We start from the raw sequence: 19836 nt of genomic DNA, 5'->3' as shown, positions 1-19836 counted from the left end.
ACAGTTTGCATTTTCAAAAAATAGAATCTGCTTAATGCACATTGGAAGCAAAGACCTGTCTGTCCAAAGGGATTCCCTGCTGACAATCTGTTTCCACCCACTCAGAAAAGCTAGCAAAGGAGCTAATGTCAGGTGTCCAACAGGACCTTGCTGGTGTAGAACGTGCCAATTCCAACACATATTGCCATTCTAACTTTATAATTGCTCTGGGACATCAGACCTGTCATTTGTATGGAAATACAAGAGCTATTTCTGTAGTGTTTGAAAGCTTCATTTAGAAGCAAAGCTATGATTTTAATAGGATTTAATCTATCTGGCGATCCCACAAATCAACTTACATTTAAAGAAGTTCTTGTGCTGAATTATCTCAAAGGCAGCAGAAAAGGAAAAGGATTAAAAATTCTGCATATAAGTAGCCTGCTACTAGTACATTTGTCAATTCTGTAAGGCTCAGGAAAATGACTCAACTTGGTTTAAGGGCATACACGTCAGTGGATGAATAGAAAATACAATCACTACACATCCCACAGAGTAACTACAGGATGCAGGAAAGAGGAAGCAAAGGCAACTTGCTCTATTTATTTTTATTTTATTTACTAAATTTGTATACTGCCCTTCATGTGAAGATTACAGGGTGGTTCGCAACATAAAACTACAAATGCCCCAGTGACCAGCCCAGCCACCAAATTTGCACCAGCTGAAGTTTCCAAACTGTCTTCAAAGGCACAACCCTACCTTGAACCACTGTGATTGGGCACATCCCACACCTTTCAGTTTAAAAACAACAAAGTCCCTGTATTGAAAAACACATACCCAAAATACGGTAAGTTAAAGCAGGTTCTCACAGCCAAGATAGTCACTGGCCTCCTCAGCAGCCTCAGCTTTTGCAGCTGCAGTCAGTCAGGGCCCTGTCCTCGTAGGTCAGGTGGAAAAGGCCTGCAAGGCAGGAAGCAGGTCCCCCATATTTGCATAACCCAATTCCTATGAATAATTTGTTTTAATTGTTTTTAATTCTGAATTTTAAATTGATGCAACCTGCTTGGGGACCTGCTGGTGAAGGGTGGGTAATAAATTTAATAAATATTAATACCATTTATGAACATGTTTAACTCTATAATATGTGGATTTTAAAAAGACATTTTTGTATTTTTAGCTGAGAACTATATTGCAAAAATCAGGTAAGTACAAAAATTTCCCCAATAACTATTGGAAAAATGGTTGGAATTGTCTTCCCAAAGAGATAAATAAAAATGTACAAACTTATATCCTTTCATAGGGCATTCATATGAAATGAAATGAACAGAAATTGTTTTAAATGTATCTACTAGGCAATGGTTCAACATGTATCTACTAGGCAATGGTTCAACATGTGTGTTGGTGCTGTGGATAACTGATGTTAAAGCAGCAGAAATTGCTTACAAAATAATGTATTTCTGGTATTATATTCCTTACAATTTGAGAAGGATGTATAGTTCATGAGGTTCAAAATGTTGACAGAGTGATAATCTGATTTATCAACTTTATTTGGGGCCAATTCCACCAAATGTGCTTAAAATAATTGCTGCTTAAATGATTGCATCAAGTGGACTGGCTCTAGAAGTTATGATTCTTTGAGCTTAATGTATTTGTGAAACTATAATAATAATAATAATAATAATAATAATAATAATAATAATAATTTATTTATACCTCACCCATCTGGCTGGGCTTCCCCAGCCACTCTGGGCGGCTTCAAAAAAAAAAATATTAAAATACTCTAATACATCAAACATTAAAAGCTTCCCTAAACAGGACTGCCTTCATTTTCTAAGAATGCAGGACCCTGCTGGATCAAGCCAAAGGCGCAACTGGTCCAGCATCCTTGTCTCACCAGAGGCCTGTAGGAAGCCTGCAAGCTGGAGATGAGCGCAAGAGCACTCTGCCCATCTGCAATTCCCAGCAACTGGTATTCAGAAGCATTACTGCCTCCGGCTGTCAAGGCAGAACATAGCCACCATGGCTGTTCTTCATGAATTTGTCTAATCCTCTTTTAAAGCCATCCAGGTTGGTGGCTATTGCTTCCTTCTATAGGAGCCAATTCCATAGTCTAACTATGCACTGTATGAAGAAGTACTTTCTTTTATCTATCCTGAATCTCCCCCAACATTCAGCTCCAGTAAATGTCCACAAGTTCTGACCATGCCTTTGTACAACTTATGATCTCTTGTCATATTAAGAATGCCTGATGTCAAAAGTCACCAAATATTTACTTCTGGTTCATTTACTTGCCTGGAAAACAGGTTTTAACTTTGTTTGATAAGATGTCATCAATTCAGTTTTAAGGGGCTGAGAGAAGACTTTAAAACATTTATATTGTAGTACATTTATATTTCATTTTAAAATGAAGGCTAGTTTGAAAGATAATATAATTGATGTTTTAAAAATCCAAAACAAAATGTTAAAAGCCATATTTTTAAATCTATTTTTATCCAGGCTAGTCTCTATAAAGGAAAGTGATGGCAAACAACAGTTCAATGACAAACATGGAACTTTGACAAAATGCTAATCAGCAGTATCTGAGGAGGGAAATCTATGACTGAGTACACCTGAGGAGATTACCAATATGCCAACATATGGACACTTTGTAGCATTATGTTGACAAGACCGTCTGCTGGTACAGATGCCAGATGAAGACACAGCATGGAACTTGTCAAATCACCACTGATAAGCCGGGGGAGGGGGATGCCTTACATATTAAATTAAGTGTAATCAGATGTTCATGATCTGAAGACTAATCAGAGTCATAAAAGATTGAAAGACTTTGTATCTAACAAATCCCTTTTACTTGCATTATTACTTTAAAAAATTGTAGGCTATTCCTTTCAAGAGATTGAAGGAAGACAGCACCATTGGGGGGAGGGGGAGAGAGATAACAACTTGGTCCTTGTATCAAAAAGAACACAAATCGATAAATTGGTGGTATTTCTAGTCCAATATTGACCACCTGGTCCACAATTACACAGAAAAATAAGAATGGTGCTTAGAAATAGTAAGAATAACAAACAAATATTAAATGAATTAAGGAAACAGAAGTCATTTGCTAAATGACAACCATGTTAGCCTGCTGTTGTAGTAGGTTTTTACACTTTAGAAACAAGAAAATGTAGCCCACAAGAGCTACCAAGGATGCCACAGATTCTGTCCTTCCTTGTTCTGGTCAGCATCCCGTTTGTCTTCTCTGGCTCAAGTGAATGAGCCTCATGGCAGGTGATGAGATCAAGTTCTAATGATACTGATGGGGGAACTCTGAAGGAGTGTTTGGGGGTGGAACAAATTATCTTATCTTTTCTAAATATAAGGTAGCTGGGATTCCAGACTAAAACCAAAAGGGACAGAGAGGGCATGCAAGGCTGAGGTGGATTTGTATTCCCCCCCCTCCTTTAATCTCCAAGCTTTCCAGTCACTGCTGAAGTCTGAACACTTCAACTTCTAATGTTTCAAACTGCTAGCTTGAAGTGTGAGAGACTAAATACTGATAAAAGAATAAATGAGAACTGTGAGGAAAACAAATGTAGTGGTCTATTGAACTATTCTGTTACAAAGATGGGAAAAATTCACTTGAAAAATGTATGCTTGTATCAAGAGATATTTTCTTATTTTAATACCTTTTAAAATTTTAGAATGTTATAAAATTCCTGCATCTAACTTCTATGGCTAAATGCCCTACTTTCTACCCTCTACTATAATACTGTTACAGATCTGTGGTAACATAGGGCACCTATAACTGCTAGAGTTAATAAATGTTATAAAGTAATGAAAGGGTAGGATGTAGCCATTTTTTGGACTACTGAAGGGAAGATGCCAGGCCAGTGGAATAATACAGGCTAAGCTTCCTTTCTAGGCCAGGGCCTCACCTGGGATAGAAGCCGTTAAGCATGATGAAAGGTGTTGGTGGCTCATCACATGGAAATCCTTGAGTCTGATTTTAGTATATGTGCTGCCGAAGCGAGCACGGAAATCCTTGAGTCTGTGCTCACAGAGGTTGCCAAGGTTATGCTGAGCAATGCCATAGGTTACAGGAAAATTACCACCTCTTAAAACTAGGCTTGGAATAGCAAGGAGAAGACGGGTGAGCAGACAGAAGGGGAAGAGATGCTTGGCAAAGGGTTTTCTGGGAAGGAGAAGCAAGACGTGGGGAAGGCTCCATGCATGTGGGGGGATGAAGGGCAGATGCCATGCAATGCTGGCTGAGGAGGCTGCATTGAGAGGTTGGGGGCCATGACTGACTGCTGCTTTGGATCCAAGCTCACTGAAGTTATGAGAGGACCAAAGAGGGACATTATTTGGGTGTAATGTTTTAGAATCTTGCTACTGCTCAGCAGAGATTGTGTGTAGCACACAACCCTTGTAACAATATACAGTAGATGCTCGGGTTGCGAACATGATCTGTGCAGGAGGCATGTTCGCAACCCGCAGTGCTGCATCTGCGCATGCGCGGGTTGCGATTTAGTGCTTCTGCACACGCATGACCGCCGAAACCCAGAAGTATCCTGTTCTGGTACTTCCAGGTTTTGGCGTGTCTGTAACCTGAAAAAACGCAACCTGAAGTGTCTGTAACCCGAGGTATGACTGTACTTCTGAGAGAGACATTAACACAGGGCAATACTCATGTGCGCAGTATTTTAGACAACAGAGAAATAAAATCTGCAAAAGATTTGCAGGCGATGCCTCTCGGTATTATTCAGGGCACAAATTATCCAAGATTCAAGAACAACTGAACAACTGAGTTGCCCTACTCCTAATGGAACCAAAGGGTGTCCATTGCATTCTGCTAGAAGGTACTAGTGGCAGACTGCATAACTAAGATATGTAACAAACACCTTGTTGGTATTCTGCAGGAAACAACTTTCCATTCTTGTTTTCAGTTGCTTTCAACTGGCCAATATAAACCAGAGGAAGACTGTTACTTTCAGGCTAGCTGACATTCAGGGGAACTTGTATGGTATTACTGATCTTTTTCATGAGCTCTCTATAAGTTGCCAAGAACTCACAATGCCTCCAATGAACACTGGGGAACGGAGAAGAAACAAAAAGGAATTATGTCATTTCTGGCTTATGGCAAAGGCTCCTAAGAGTGAAACAAGTACAGTACCTATTTATCCCTCTGTGTCAGAGAACTCAAAGAAAGGGACCTTCTCTTGTTTCATTTCACATTGGGAATTTACAGAAGGTAGAAGCAGAACAAGGCCTGTCACATGCAAAAGACTTAGGAAAAGGGTGGTAATAGCTACCTCTTAAGAAAAGTACATGGCTTTCTGTGCGCTGCTCTGGTTCGCCAGAAGCGGCTTAGTCATGCTGGCCACATGACCCGGAAGCTGTACGCTGGCTCCCTTGGCCAGTAAAGCGAGATGAGCGCCGCAACCCCAGAGTTGTCCGTGACTGGACCTAACGGTCAGGGGTCCCTTTACCTTTTAAGAAAACTAAAACTTGTGGACCCCTGGTAATTGAATCTTCTAATATAGCCAGACCATTTAGTATATCAGTGCACTGTTCATTAATGAAATCAAACTGACATTTTGAGTGCAAAGACTGAATCTATTGCCTGGATAATTGATCATGTGCCAATTTAATCAGTAAAGACAAGTCAGTCAACAACAAGAAGAAAAGCTACCTTGCTGCATGAGCAGCAGACAGTTCAGTTTGCAGGGGTGGGGGGCAGAGTCCACACACCAAGGACATGGGCGTGGAAATATTTTTGGGCAGAGGGCCAATAGTAGGTGGGGCCAGACCCACATACAGACCCTTAACAGATGCACAAAGCTATATCCAATAGAAACAGAAGCAAATATTTAATTCAAAGTAATTCCACTCAAATTTCACCTATTTTCTCTACAGACTTTTAAAAGCTTTCCAACACACTTTAATCTGTCGTGACAGAAAAAACAAGAACTACTCAGTAATCCCAGGAGAATGTAAACAACTTCAATGTACAGTTGAAATGCAAAGTCCTGCTTTCAAAGCCTCAAGCTTTAACATTTAACTGCATCCCATAAACTGCATGTTTGCAGTTGCAAAAACCACACATGATGTTTTGTGTATTTGCAAATAAACGTCTACCTCTCTGCTTACATTTCCCCTCTTCTTGTAGAGGAAGGAGGTGCAACAGTTTGCACAACATTAAAGTCTGTTCCCGTCTCAGATGTTCTCTGCTAAATAATGGAAGGATGGAAGGCAGGACTGCCCCTACCACTTGGCAGAGGTGGCTGCCTTAGGCAGCAGATACTGAGGAAAAGGAGGCAGCTGTGAGGTGCTGGAGAACATAGCTCTCTATGCCATACAGCCTGCTCTGTGGCCTGAAGGAAGCCCACTGTCCTCAGGTTCACTTTTCATACTGCCAGTACTGAAGTAAGATCCATCCATCAGTTGGGTTGGCTTTTTCCCATGAAATAGTGGAGGTGCCATCTTGTCCCCATGTTAAGCAGCAAAATGTTTTGGGCCAGCCCAAAGAAGGAGATCCAGAAGGTTAGATGAAATCCAGCTGCAGCCTGCATCCAGCAAGTGCTTTCCAATCCCTGGAACTGACCCTTGAGAGCTAATTTTGAATGTTACCAGGGGGATCCCACTGTTATCGGAAAGCAGTGTTTCTATTAATGATGAGTAATTGCATTATTTTGACTATAAATGCTGACGAAGTGGAGAATAGGGAACACTCATAAAACAAAGACTTGGGGCTCTCATGCTACTGTACACAAAGGGGTGTTTTAGCTCCCCAAAATAGTCAATGTAAACTGCATGCAAATCAAATTGTGGCTCCATGGAGTCTTTACCCTACACCAGCCAACCTAATTAAAGCCTTGGGCTGCAGCTGTTCAGAAAGGGGTATTCTGAAGCCTCAAACGTCCTCCATGGAGGCCACTCATGAGCCAGGTGGTGGTTCTGTACAGTTACAGCTTTACGAAACCATTCCTTATCAGAAACTATTTTCTCCCTCCTCAATGTACTCAACTTTACATGCTTCATCCATAGAATTACATAGCTGTGGAGATGGAAGTAACCCCAAGGGTTGTTTAGTCTAATCACAGTTATTCCATTTTCCTAAATAAACAGGGTGTGAAAGGAACCCCATAACTTTGAAACTCTGGATTAAGATACCTTTCACAATAAAAAATGAGCTATTATGCAAGCAGGGTCTAGGAACTCAGGGTACAGACCTGTCTGCACACTGCAAATTCTACAAAGAAATTGCAACAGAGTTGTGCTGTGTGCTTGTGCATGAAGTCCTAAGGCAAGGTTCCTGCTAAGGTTCTAGGATAGGGATGTTCCTGGAGCTATGGCTCCCATCATCCCAGATCCCACAGCCCATCAGCTGGTTGAACTCATATATAAAATGACCCTGAATATTCACTTTTGCTTATATTGTTGGTACACACATGTTTGGAACTGAGAAAGTCACAAACCTTGCACATCTAAGAGGAAAAAAGTATAGTAACCAGTTAAGATCTGGAATGTGTCCTTCAGTTATTCCTTCCATTTCTGCCAAGATATTATCCAAAAGCCTTGAAGATATATATTTTTTAATTATCAGATTAACTGATAGGCTGAAATGTGTTGGCAACTTAGTTCAAAGAAATCCCTAGTCCAAAGCCCTAGGTGGAAAAATTTGTTTATAATAAAATTTAGGTTGATCAGATTTACTCTAAAGGATACAAACGGCCAACTGATATAGATGGCATAAAACAAGTTAATTAGAGGTGGACTAATTAGCCTGCCTGGTTTGTGTATCTCATTACATATTCCGCATTACTTTTAAATATTGCCATTTATTTTTTGGACTACAGTTCTACCGTCCTACCATTATAGTAGTAATTATAGTGGGCTCAGAAAATAAAGCTCTAGCAGTTTACTTAAATGAATAATTAGAATGGGTGTAAGGAATGACAGAAATAGGATATAGGAAAGCCAGCATACCCCCACCTCTCATTAAATAAGAAACCTTTTCAGTGATGCAACAAACAAATAAAAAACAAACAAACCCACAAACCAATCACATGTTTACATGCAAAGACAATTCTATTTTTTAAAGTAATATTCACTTTCAAAGTTCCAAAGCATCCTATTTATTCCAATTACTACAGTATTTAGATTTCAAGAGGTGTCATTTCAGACAGATTCCAAAGTAGTATTTGAAAAAAATGTTGGCCTTTCACAGCCAAAACTCTAATCAACCACAAAATGTTCACTAATTCTAGGGACAGTCCTTTTAAAATATAAAATCATTCTTTTAGATTTTGCCCTTTATCCATGTATTATGAGTTATATCAAACTAAGTCATACTTAGAGCAGACCTACTGAAATCAATGCACTTAACTCCATTGGCTTTAATGGATCTAATCCAAATATGACTAACATTATTTATTAATTTATTGCATTTTCTCCAAGGAGCTCAAGTGGTTTACATGGTTTGCCCCCTCCTCATATAACCCCCACAACAACCTTGTGAGGTAGGTTATGCTGAGAGGGTATAACCGGCCAACGGTCACCCAGTGAGCTACATGGATGAGAGAGGATTTGAAAACTAGATTTTCCGGTCCTAGTCTGACACTCTAACCACTATACCATACTGGTTCTCAACAATGCATATCACCCTGTACTTTCCTTATTTGAACTGTGAACTAGAGAATTCTGATGCATACAAAATAAATTAAAAAATTTAAAAAATGTTCAGTAGCACCTTAGAGACCAACTAAGTTTGTTCTGGGTATAAGCTTTCATGTGCATGTACACTTCTTCAGCTATACTGAATGCATAGTTTGGAACTACATGAAGAAACTAGACACAATCCTGCAGTTTATATTCACTCTCTCCTTTCTTAATACACCACTTACTCCTAGGTTCTTGACAAACAATTGTGGAGACGTGACTAACTGGTCTGACACAATTCTCTCGATTAACACTAGCTCCTGTCAGACAAGAACTCCAACACTTGCAGATTAATTTTTAACCAGGTAGGGGGCAGCTACTGCAACTTGTCTGTTTTCCCCTTACTCCCTCCACCCCCCGTTGAATAGTGTGAAAAATTATTTGGTTGTCAAAAGTATACAATAATCCTAGATTCAAAATCAAATTATTAATTCAAATTAAGGATGGGCATGAGGGAAAAGGCAGCATAAAAAAAGAAACAAAAAACCTTACACTAAGTTAAACAATCTTAAATAACAATTTCAAAGGCACTTGTGAGGAAGTAAGGATCACCCATTATGTTTAGCGGATTTCAAATTTTCATATAAAATAGTTTTCATTTTAACCAAGTGGAATTAGGGGAAGTGGATCTTCCATTCATTGTAGGGACATGTGAGGGTGGGTACACTTCTAGTAACAAGCTTTTGAATGCAGAGGAGCAGCCAGGGAAATGGGCCACTGGTACCTTTCAACAAACCCCGGAAGGCTGACATAAAAGGTGAGAGTAGGGAGAAATTTCCAATCTACACCTGGTAGAAAACCAACAAGAGTATTTCCAGCCTGTGTGCATGAAGGATACTTGAAAGATAATTCCTTTGGTTACATAAACAAATATATTCAACTGAATATGAATCTAGGCTTTATTCTGAAAATATTTTAAGACCTTGACCTTGTCAAAAGAAACTCCGACTATCTTTCAAAGGAAGTCTTTCATCAACTGTCCCCTACACATCTTAACAACATGCAAGGAGTATTTGCAAGATGTACACCTTAGTATTAAAAAATATACCCTGCGACAACAAATGTTATAACCAAATTGTGTATTATGAATACATTGTGTATTATGAATACATGTATCTAATGAATTCATTAGATACGTGTTGGATCTACTGCCACTGGATTCAAGTGGATTTAACCAAATTGAAATGCAGCGAGAAAGGGAATAGTTTCTCTTCAGTTTTTCCATACTGTTTATAATTTTATAAGTCTTAAAATCTAGAGTCTAAATATTCAACCATATGTCACACAACAGTTTGACAAACTTCCAGGAATATTTGCTGAGTAAGTGTCTAACTATTCCTGGTACCCAATACATCCAACAATTTCCACGTTACAAAGATATAAATCTTCTGCTCACTTCCTTACAGAGAACTCTCGCAAAGAATCCTAGAATTATACTGGATTGAGCTGGAATAGTGAACTGATGGGAAAGAACTGGATGCTCTCTCCCCCACTTCACTTTTCTCTTATGCCAGCGGTGTCCAAACTTTTTTCAAAGAGGGCCAGATGAGGGCCGACCAAAGGGCCAACCACAGTTATTCAGCTTTTTTAAGGATTGAAGTTGCTGAGCTTTTTTCTGATTTTACATTTTACCCCAAAGTTGTTGAGCTTTTTTGGGGTTGAACCAACAGCCCGGATTAGGCCCCCAAGACGGACATTACCTAAAGCAACATAGCTGCACTGTAGATACAAAATCTGAAACAGGAAAATCGCTTTTCCATGTTGCATGGTGCTACTTGGAACTGAATATACTGACTCTAGATCAATAGAATAATTTGTCTCAAGTTCAAGACTGCCAAGGGAAATTCTCTGAAACACATTCATTAAAACAATTGTATCTACCCTCCCCTTGCAGAATTCTCTTTAGATTACTAACCTGGTTTTCTTCCTGTACAACTCGATACTGTTCTTTCCAAATAGTTATTTTGGATGCCTCATCTTTCCTCAGGGCTCTTTCCTTCTTGAGTTCAGGACTCCAGAATGTCTTGATACTGTTCATGGAGGAGCTAAGTTTACTTTCTTTCACCTCTACATCCTTGCGTAGTAAATCATTTTCCCGCAACACTTCCTTGAGCTGCGTCTGCAGGTCCATTATAGTGTTGTCCCTCGCCTGGCGCAGTGAATGAGGCACTGTGGATGCCATGCTGACAGGAGGAAGATGATGCTCTCCAAATGCTATAGTATCACTGGCAACCCCACTACTGGCAATGTTGGGGCTGCTGCCCATAGCAGTCATCCTAACACCGTAAGGCAGACGCCCCCCAGATCGTCCAAGAGTCATGGTGCTTTTAGGCGTGTCTGCACCCACGTTCTCATGGTCACTTAGGTACATAGGGCCTGAAGTGGCATAGGCAGCATTTAAGGATTGGATATTTTCCATAGAAAGAGTTTTGCCACTGCCACCCCCAGTACTACTTCCAGAACTGCCACCTGTGCTGTTGGTTCGACGATGGCCCAGCCGTGGCGATCGTGGCAGCCTTGGTGAACGCCCAGGACTCTGGCTACTTGGCTCAATTTTACCAACTGACCGAGCACTTCCATACATGATTGAATTTATGATACAAGGTAACCAGGTAAGGACGAGTTCCTCTGAAGTTTCTTGACTATAGTTTCTAGTCTACTTAAGGCCGATCACTGTTTATAGTAGGTACAAGCTTTCATTTCTGAAGACATAGTTTCTTGGAGCTGATCATCATCTGTAAGAGAAAGAAAGATATTCAGTTTCCATTCTCCAACAAGTGTTGGTTCCTTATTTTCTGTGAAGATTCAAACATGCAAATGGAAAAATGTCTCTCCGGTACTTCTGATTGCCCTTTCTGTTCCTGATCAACAATATGTTCAGGCCTCAAATTATGTGTTTGCCCCTTTGCAGTTGTGTGGTGGAATGCTACCGGGCACCATATTATCCCAAGTGCTCTTTAATAGCTATATGAAACTTCCTGGAGTGGCCATTAGGAGAATTGGGACACCATGTCATGCCTCAGGAGAGATTGTGACCTGAATGCAATGGTGAGCTGGATGAGGACCAACAAACAGACTGAATCCTGGTGAAGGAGAGAATTGATGGGTGAGCAGCTCCCAGGTCTGCTAGTTCACCAGTTCTGGACAGAACTGCACCTGTTTCTTCAAAAAAACAGGTGCATAGTTTCAGGATACTCCTAGATCCTTCTGGTGGCAAGGAATGTTTATTGGTATACCAGCTATGCCCTTTCCTTACTACAGGTTTTATTTATCAATTAAATTTATAACCTGCCCTACTGCCTAAAGGAGCCCATGAACAGTCACAGGCAAAAAGGTTAACATTATCCCTGCTAGTTGAAGGGAAATCTAGTGTTTAATATAACAAGTGGGCTGGACTTACTCTTCAGCAGGTCTATAAAACATAATGCCCAGAATCTTTAATAGATTCCCTGGGGTTCCCAATGTGGTCATACCTACCACACTGGTCATTACAACATCATCAAGGCAAGGAAGCAATGCTCTTAAAAGGGAAAAGGGCTGACCTACCAAGAGTTGCAAGTGCATTCTTTGACATTAGCCTCTCCCTTAAATTAGCAGCCAGGGTAAAAAGGTGTGGGGTGTGCAGTCTGTCTGACGGGCAGAGAAGGGTGTGGAATGGGTGGTGGTTGCTTAAGAAGCAAACATGGGTGACAGACATTTAGGCAGGCAGTATGTAGGGGAAATAAGTTTGGGATGCAAGGGGGTTTGGGAGTGCAGGTAGGGCAACCCCCAGTGAATTAAGTTTGATAACTATGGGTCACACTGAGCTATGCAATCCCTGATTGTTTGGGCTTCCAATGTGTTGTGCTGGTGCCCTTGATGAGTTAACCAGTAGTGACTGCAAATCCACTTCGGCCCAGCCATGTCTTTACCTGCCCGACACCTGATGGGGTGGCCTCACCTAAAACACCTCACAAACCAAATGGAGAGGGCTGGTAGGCCTGATTCAGCTCATAGGTTGGAGATCTCCCTATCCCAAGAATAGGACATGGGGAAGTGGTTTAGCTTAGAAGGAGCTAGGAGTCACAGGGTATGCTCTGACTGCAAAGGGACAATTATGTTGGTAAATGGATTTTGGCAGACAAGATATGGATGAGTGGCATGCTAGAACTGGATGACAAGGGTCTCTATACTGACCCTTTCCACCATCAAAATCAGTTATTTTTCTGTGAAGAATTATGTCTGACATTTGCTGAAAGATGGCTGAAAAAGTGTGGAAGAGTTCACCACGAGGTCAGAACATCTGTTGACTGGGAAGAAAGGAATGACACTGATTGCATTGTCTCCAGGTACAGACAGACAGACGACTGACTGTTAAACCAATTAATAAGAAAACTACCAGGTATTCAGAACAGTAGTAAAAATTTATCTCCACTAAAATTGAGAACATCACCAACTTCCTCTGGAAGTTCACCATACTTCCCCAGATTTTGTGTGGTAAAACTCGAGTTGTGTGTGCTTTATACCAAGGATGTAGGTAGGGGGAAAGCATGTGGGGAAAGAGCAGGAGAGTCCAAAAAGCCACACAGGCTCTTACTGTTTCAAGGAATTTAAAAAGGAAATTCAGGATTTCCATAATCTATCCTATTTTTAAAATAAGTGGCAAAAAATAAATGAATCACATCCTGACAGCAGCAACAAAACGAGTGCCATACCATCTGCCATGATGAAATGGGGGTTGGGTCAGTAATTATATTATAAATATATAATTACATGAGAGAATGAAAAATTATTCCATAGCAAAAAAAAGGGAGAAAAAAAATCTGGGACAACCATTTAGGCCCCCCATCAGATTTGTAATATAATTGGGATGAAATTTTGATGGCTGCTTAAATGAATTGGCCCAATTCAGTAAAACTGACCCATTACAATAGGCAATACAATTCCAAACCTTTTCTTTAAAAAAAAAAAAAACAACAAAAAAACACCACCAAAAACTACACAGCAAGGATACAGACCAGGGAGGGGTGGGGAACCCTTTTGGCTCAACAGGCCAGATCTTAATCAGTCCCCATCGCTGCCAAACATCTGTGACAGGTAGGCTGGAATGCACTCAGGTCAAGCTCCAATAATCTGCAGTGGCTGGCTACATTTCTGAGTTCCTCATGGGGAACTCAGTGCAACTGACCTAGCTGGCTTGCTCTCACTGCAAATCAGCAATGTCACAATTCGAAGCACACTTTAAGGTTTCCAGTCACACACTGGCAGCCTCACCTCCACACATTTCTCACTGGACATCACAGATGAAAGGAGGTACATGTGGTTTGGGGGAAACAGCCTCACAAGCCAAACTGGGAACTCTGTTGGGTCAGATTTACACTGCCATTGCAATTCTTTATCTGCCTGATCAGAATGAAGTCTCAATATCCCATTGAGTTCAATGGGGCTTACATCCAAATAAGTGTGTAGAAGAATGGGGTCTAAGTTAGTGTTACTGAAATCAATGGGACAAGCTAGTCATGACTTAAGCCCCACTGAGCCACATCTCTTTTACCTTTGTCACCACAGCTATATATTTCAACTGCCGTAAAACAAGAGAGATCATACCAACTTCTTAAGATCCACAAAACTAAATTAAAGAAGGGTTTTTGGGTTGTTGTTTTTCTTTTAATTCTTCCCTTGGATATATGTTGCAACAACATTTATAGAGTTGCTACATTTTGGTTCACATCATTCCAGGTCTCCCTACTTTACCAAGTACAGTGGTACCTCGGGTTACATACACTTCGGGTTACATACGCTTCAGGTTACATACGCTTCAGGTTACAGACTCCGCTAACCCAGAAATAGTGCCTTGGGTTAAGTACTTTGCTTCAGGATGAGAACAGAAATTGTGCTGCAGCGGCGCGGCGGCAGCGGGAGGCCCCATTAGCTAAAATGGTGCTTCAGGTTAAGAGCAGTTTCAGGTTAAGAACAGACCTCTGGAACGAATTAAGTACTTAACCCGAGGTACCACTGTATACACAGTGTTTGGAAGTTACAAGACTGCTACGTAAACTGGATAAAACATAAGAATCTCTGCCCTCCTAACAATATATTTAAAGGTGGAGAAGAAAAACATGGAACTACAGGCAGATATGGAACTGCCAAGCCTGACAGAGGTGTTAGGAAGTGAGAGGATACAGTTCTTGCACAGAAATGCAAGTGTGACCTTTGCAATGCACACCACTTATTTAAATTCCAGGGCATGGTAACAGGTCCCTTAAACTGTCCTTCCAAATCCTAGTATCCACAGACCATAGAAAAAAACTCTGAATGTCAGAAATATAGACGGTGTCACAACATTAATAAAAAAACCACCCTTGTAGTTTCTGAGAGAAAGCAGATTCACATGATATACAGTACTCTTCAACGGTTGATATGAGGAAGCAGATGGATTGGCAATCGCCTGTGTGCTGATAGATGTTCTACACATAAACTTACCACTGTAAGACAATGATAGGGACCAAATATATACCTCCAGGCCTCTCTGGTCCTCAGAACTCACAAGGCCATTTCCACTTATGGCTTGTTCTTTGCCCTCCTTTAGAGTAGCAGAAATGTGACCTGAAACTAGCATACTATCTCTTGCTTGTTACCCCTGACATAAGGCCCTTTGGCTGAAAGAAATCCTGCTGTAAGACCTACAGAGCCATTTTTCCTCAAAGCTTAGCTCATTTTCCCCTGCAAAATAGCTTGACCTTCAATAAATTATCAGATTAGAACATCCCACAAAGCTTTCTATTTTCCCTCATGAGAAGAAATCAGAAGCTATCTCACTTGTCTTCCTTCTAAACCTTTACCAAATACTTACTGTATTTACTACTTATAGGTAGCAAAGATATTCAGGGACTGTTATGGCTGGGAACTTTTAATCTTTAGAAAGAGACTTGTGGGCAAACTGGCAAGAACAACAACAACAAAATGTTAGTGACCTGACCCTATCAGCATTTTCCAAAATATACAGGAGTAGCCAACATGGTGCCCTCCAGATATTGTCAGACTACAACCCCCATCAGCCCCAAGCAGCATGGTCATTGATCAGGAATGAATGGGTATTGTAGTCTAACAACCGGAGGACACCACACTGGTTACCCCTATTATATGCTTTTAAACCTGGAGCAATTGCTGTGGGCATCATGCAGTAGCTTCTTTCAATGCTCCATTCAAATGCATGCATAATACCCACTTTTAAAAGCCACACTACTTGCAAGCAGTTCGAAAGCACGTCAGAGTGCAAGTAGATAAATAGGTACCACTCCAGCGGGAAGGTAAACAGCGTTTCCGTGCACTGCTCTGGTTTGCCAGAAGCGGCTTAGTCACGCTGGCCACATGACCCAGAAGCTGTACACCGGCTCCCTCGGCCAATAAAGCGAGATGAGCGCCACAACCCCAGAGTCGGTCATGACTGGACATAATAGTCAGGGGTCCCTTTACCTTACTTGCAAGCAGTATGATTTTCTTCAGCTCTCCCCAGATTTCCCACTCCTTCACACTTCACTAGTTTATGCTATGCAACTGGGGTAAGTTTTTTAAGGAAACAAAATCAAATCATTAGAATCAGAGCTGGTAGAGGAGCAGTCTCCAGTCAAAAGCTCATCTCAGATGCAAACTACAGGAAACAGATAAAGCTGCCTTATACAGCTGATCTATCTAGATCAGTATTGTCTACATGGACTAGCAGTGGCCCCTAGGATTTCAGATGGTGATATTGATGGGTGCTGCTGTGGACTGAACCTGGAGCACCACTCTACATGAAAACCAGGTGCTCTACCACTAAGCTACCATCCTATTTAGAGAGGCCTAGCCCCATTGCACACCCAAGAGTTTTGGATTATACATGAGGATCAATTGTGGATAGGACTGGCCTAAGTTACAGAGTTTGTGCAAGGATTAAATCCTCATTCCCTCAAAGTGCATCACAAAATACAATCAGTCTTGTGCTCATTATTCAAACGTTCTGTGCACCTCCTGGCGTGGAGCTAGGTACACATTTGCATCAGCTCTAGATAACATGCCTGCCTTAAATCAGCCTTTGCCAATGTGATGCCCTCCAGATGTTTTCAACGACTCTGGTTGGCCTCAGCCAGTCCAGCTGGTGAAGGCTGACTTATACTATCCATCACATGTTAGGTACATGAACTTAGGGCAGTTAATGATGCTTGGAAAATGGATTCTGACTTTCCTAACTCCTGAAACTGGTATTTGCTTGCTCTCAGGATGTGCACAAAAATACCATCTTAATTATGCCACTGTCAGCTTGTTCTTAAACACAATCAGGCAAGGCGTATTCAAACTAGACCTGTCACTTGATTCTTCTTTCCAGAGGCATTCTTGCTTCTTACTCACTATTTAAAAAATGGATTGCTGTGGGTGGAGAAGTCAAGTCTGTGTTGTGTAATGGATGAACATGCCTAAAAGCACATCCCTGCAAAGCAACAACCAGACAAAAATAACAAAATACCAAAACCAGTACAGGAGAGGCTATCAGTGCATGTAACTTTATCAATTCCTAGCAGATACAAGCAGAATGAACAGTATAATACTAATATACGAAAAATTACATTTAGGATGAGGAACACCAATGACATGATGACATAGTAGGGGAAAAATAAGCCACCCCTCCCTGTACTGACAGAACTCTGTACATGGGTTTCTCTAGCTCCCAGAATATAACAGTTTTGCCCATTTATTATCTTATTATTTTATTTTTTAAATGTGTTTGTTGCTGTAGATTACTTTTTAACACCATGCTATTATTATTTTATTGGATCTTTAATTTTTAAAAATTAACACCTATAATATTTTTTGCACTCTAGACGTCAGCCTCTAGAAGTGTTTAGGCACCACAGTGTCTTCTATCATGAATAATCAAAACTAGTAATGTTCTTATGTTCTCTGCAAGATACAATCAATACAACTTTACAGAAAAATGGATTTGTTGTAAAAAATATTTATGGCTTCATCACTCAAAAGAGGGGGAAATCATATCAGACCAACAGCTAAAACATTTTAAAATCTAAATTTAAAAATGTTATGTGCTATACAAAAGTTATTTCTTTTGTTCAGCAAACCATTAATAAATCAATAAAATATCAAAATGTTGTTTGACAAAGGAAACACACTATATTTTTTCCTAAAAACTATTCTAAATAGTTAAGTTATACCAGAGATACATGCTATAATGACAACATCTAACTCAGTTTGTGCAAAATCAAAGTGTTGAAGTCTCTTTTGAGATTGCACTGACTGTAATTCTGCTTCATTTTAAAATGGCCCATTTAAAATACTCCGAAGCTGTTCATGTACAGCACAAAAATGATCTCAAGTGACAAGTTATGCCAAATTCTAGGCAATACTTCTTAAACTGTATTATATGATGATTAGGACAAACCCTGCAGACTATACACTTTCCTAACTAAGGGTGAATATTTCTAAATATGTGAAACAGCCACATACTGAGGTAGGTTAATAATTCATCTAGCCAATCTATTTTCAATGGCAACAACTCCTATACTTCAAAACAGATCTTTCCCAACCCATCTGAGAATTTAAAAAACAGAACTGAAGATACTGTAGTAGGGATCACCAATCCCAACCCCTGAAAGGAAATGCCATCTATTTCTGCTACCTCCACAGCATGAGCCCCATCCCATTATATTTGATGGAATTACCAGAACAAGGCAGAGTTTCACAATCCAATCAGAGTTAAAGACAAAATGGAATTATGAAAGATAAGCTACTGTTTAAAACTCTTGCTCATCTTATGCACAGGCTCCAGAAAATATTTTATTAGTACACCATTCCAGTAAAGGATAAATTTGCCACCATACTAGAGATTTTTGATTTTCAGGTCCTGTACCTAGATGCATTGCATGCCAAATTCCTCAAGAAGGCTGCTTGCTTGCCATTCTTGCAATGCTTTGAACCATCAGCCAGCTCAAGGAAACGAAAAGCGAGCACCTTGTTACACTAATGGACTGCCAGCCACAGAAAAAGATGATGATCGCATCCACCCCAAGGTTAGCAGTTGCTAACATGAGGCAGTGAATAGAGGCAAGCCACCTATCGAAGAGTAGCATCAGCTGTCAGGGTGTGCAAAAGGGCTGCAGCGCCGGGCGAGAAGCCGCAACAATAGGTGCGCCCATGTCCGCAAATCCGTTTTGCTATCCTCCCCCTAACAAAAGAAAAAATTATTTCACTGGCTGTTGCCGACGAGGCTGACAGGTGGGGCTCGTCCACCTCCCCGCCGCCGCCTCATACTAACGGGGTGGGGTCGAGGGAGAGGCCACGGTTCTGAGCACGGCAGGGAGCCTCGGCAGAGCCAGTTTAGGGTGGGGGGCGGGGAAGAGGAGGCATCCTGGATGGAGCACCTTTTCCCGGAACGTGGAAGCCCGGCTCGTGTGGAGGGGACGGGCCTCTCCCTCCCGCTTCCGTGGAGCAGCTGATAGGCCCCGGGTCAAGGGGTGCCAACTATGACCACACGCCCGGCAGAGGCAGGCAGGCCCCACCCGACCTCTCCCCCCTTCCCTCAGCGACACAGACCCTCATCTCGACCACCGTCGGCTTCACCTCACACGCCGCACACAGGCCCAGTTCTCTGACCTGCCTCCGGGTCGGCTGAGCTTCCCTGCCACAGTCTGTCAGCTGTGGCGGCGGCACCGAGCAGGCTGGTCTTCCTCCGCCCGCTGCTCCCCTCACGGCTGGCGCTCCGGCTCCTCCTCACCCGAGCGAGCAGCTCCCCGCCCGCGCCCCCGGCGCGAGGCGAACACCAAGCCCCGCCTCTCCCCTGGCGCGAGCCCTGCCTCCCCTCGCTCTTCGCCGGCGCGCGCGACACGCTTAAGACCTCTTCTTCCCTCACACGCCCGCCCCGCCCGCCTCACGCGACTGTCGATGGGATCGATCGATTCACTCGTACTACACCCAGCATGCTCCGCTTACAAGCCTTCCCACTCGCCCCCCTCCCTCCCTCCCTCCGCCCGCCAACCACCACAAGCTCACCCGCTCACGACCCTCTTCTTGGCCCCTCCGCTCTCCGTAGCGCTTCGTGTCCCCGCCCACCTTCCCTGCCAGCCTTTCGGAAGCCAATCGCGTTAGTCGCGCGGCGGTCCCTCCCCCTGGCCAATAGGCGTTCGTCTG

The 19836-nt window shown here is 41.9% G+C and overlaps 1 protein-coding gene across 13 annotated transcripts in view; it reads right to left on the bottom strand.

The window, feature by feature from the left end:
• Positions 1-19772, bottom strand: part of ERC1 (ELKS/RAB6-interacting/CAST family member 1) — a 165845-nt gene extending 146073 nt beyond the window's left edge. For 2 of the 13 annotated variants that reach the window (XM_081926815.1, XM_081926824.1), the window contains exons 1-2: positions 19303-19549; positions 10595-11414 (exon numbers count right to left, since the gene is read on the bottom strand). In XM_081926815.1, coding sequence (XP_081782941.1) covers positions 10595-11263 — 669 coding nt within the window. In that variant the 5' untranslated portion in view covers positions 11264-11414; positions 19303-19549. Of the gene's footprint in view, positions 1-10594; positions 11415-18530; positions 18642-19302; positions 19559-19698 lie in introns of those variants that run through there. The other 11 variants (XM_081926820.1, XM_081926818.1, XM_081926819.1 and 8 more) reach the window with 11 other exon arrangements.
• Positions 19773-19836: the final 64 nt, after the last annotated feature.

The sequence above is a fragment of the Podarcis melisellensis genome (genome assembly GCF_964234715.1).
Source record: "Podarcis melisellensis genome assembly, chromosome: 10".
Taxonomy (NCBI): domain Eukaryota; kingdom Metazoa; phylum Chordata; class Lepidosauria; order Squamata; family Lacertidae; genus Podarcis; species Podarcis melisellensis.
This window is presented reverse-complemented; position numbering and strand designations above follow the sequence as displayed.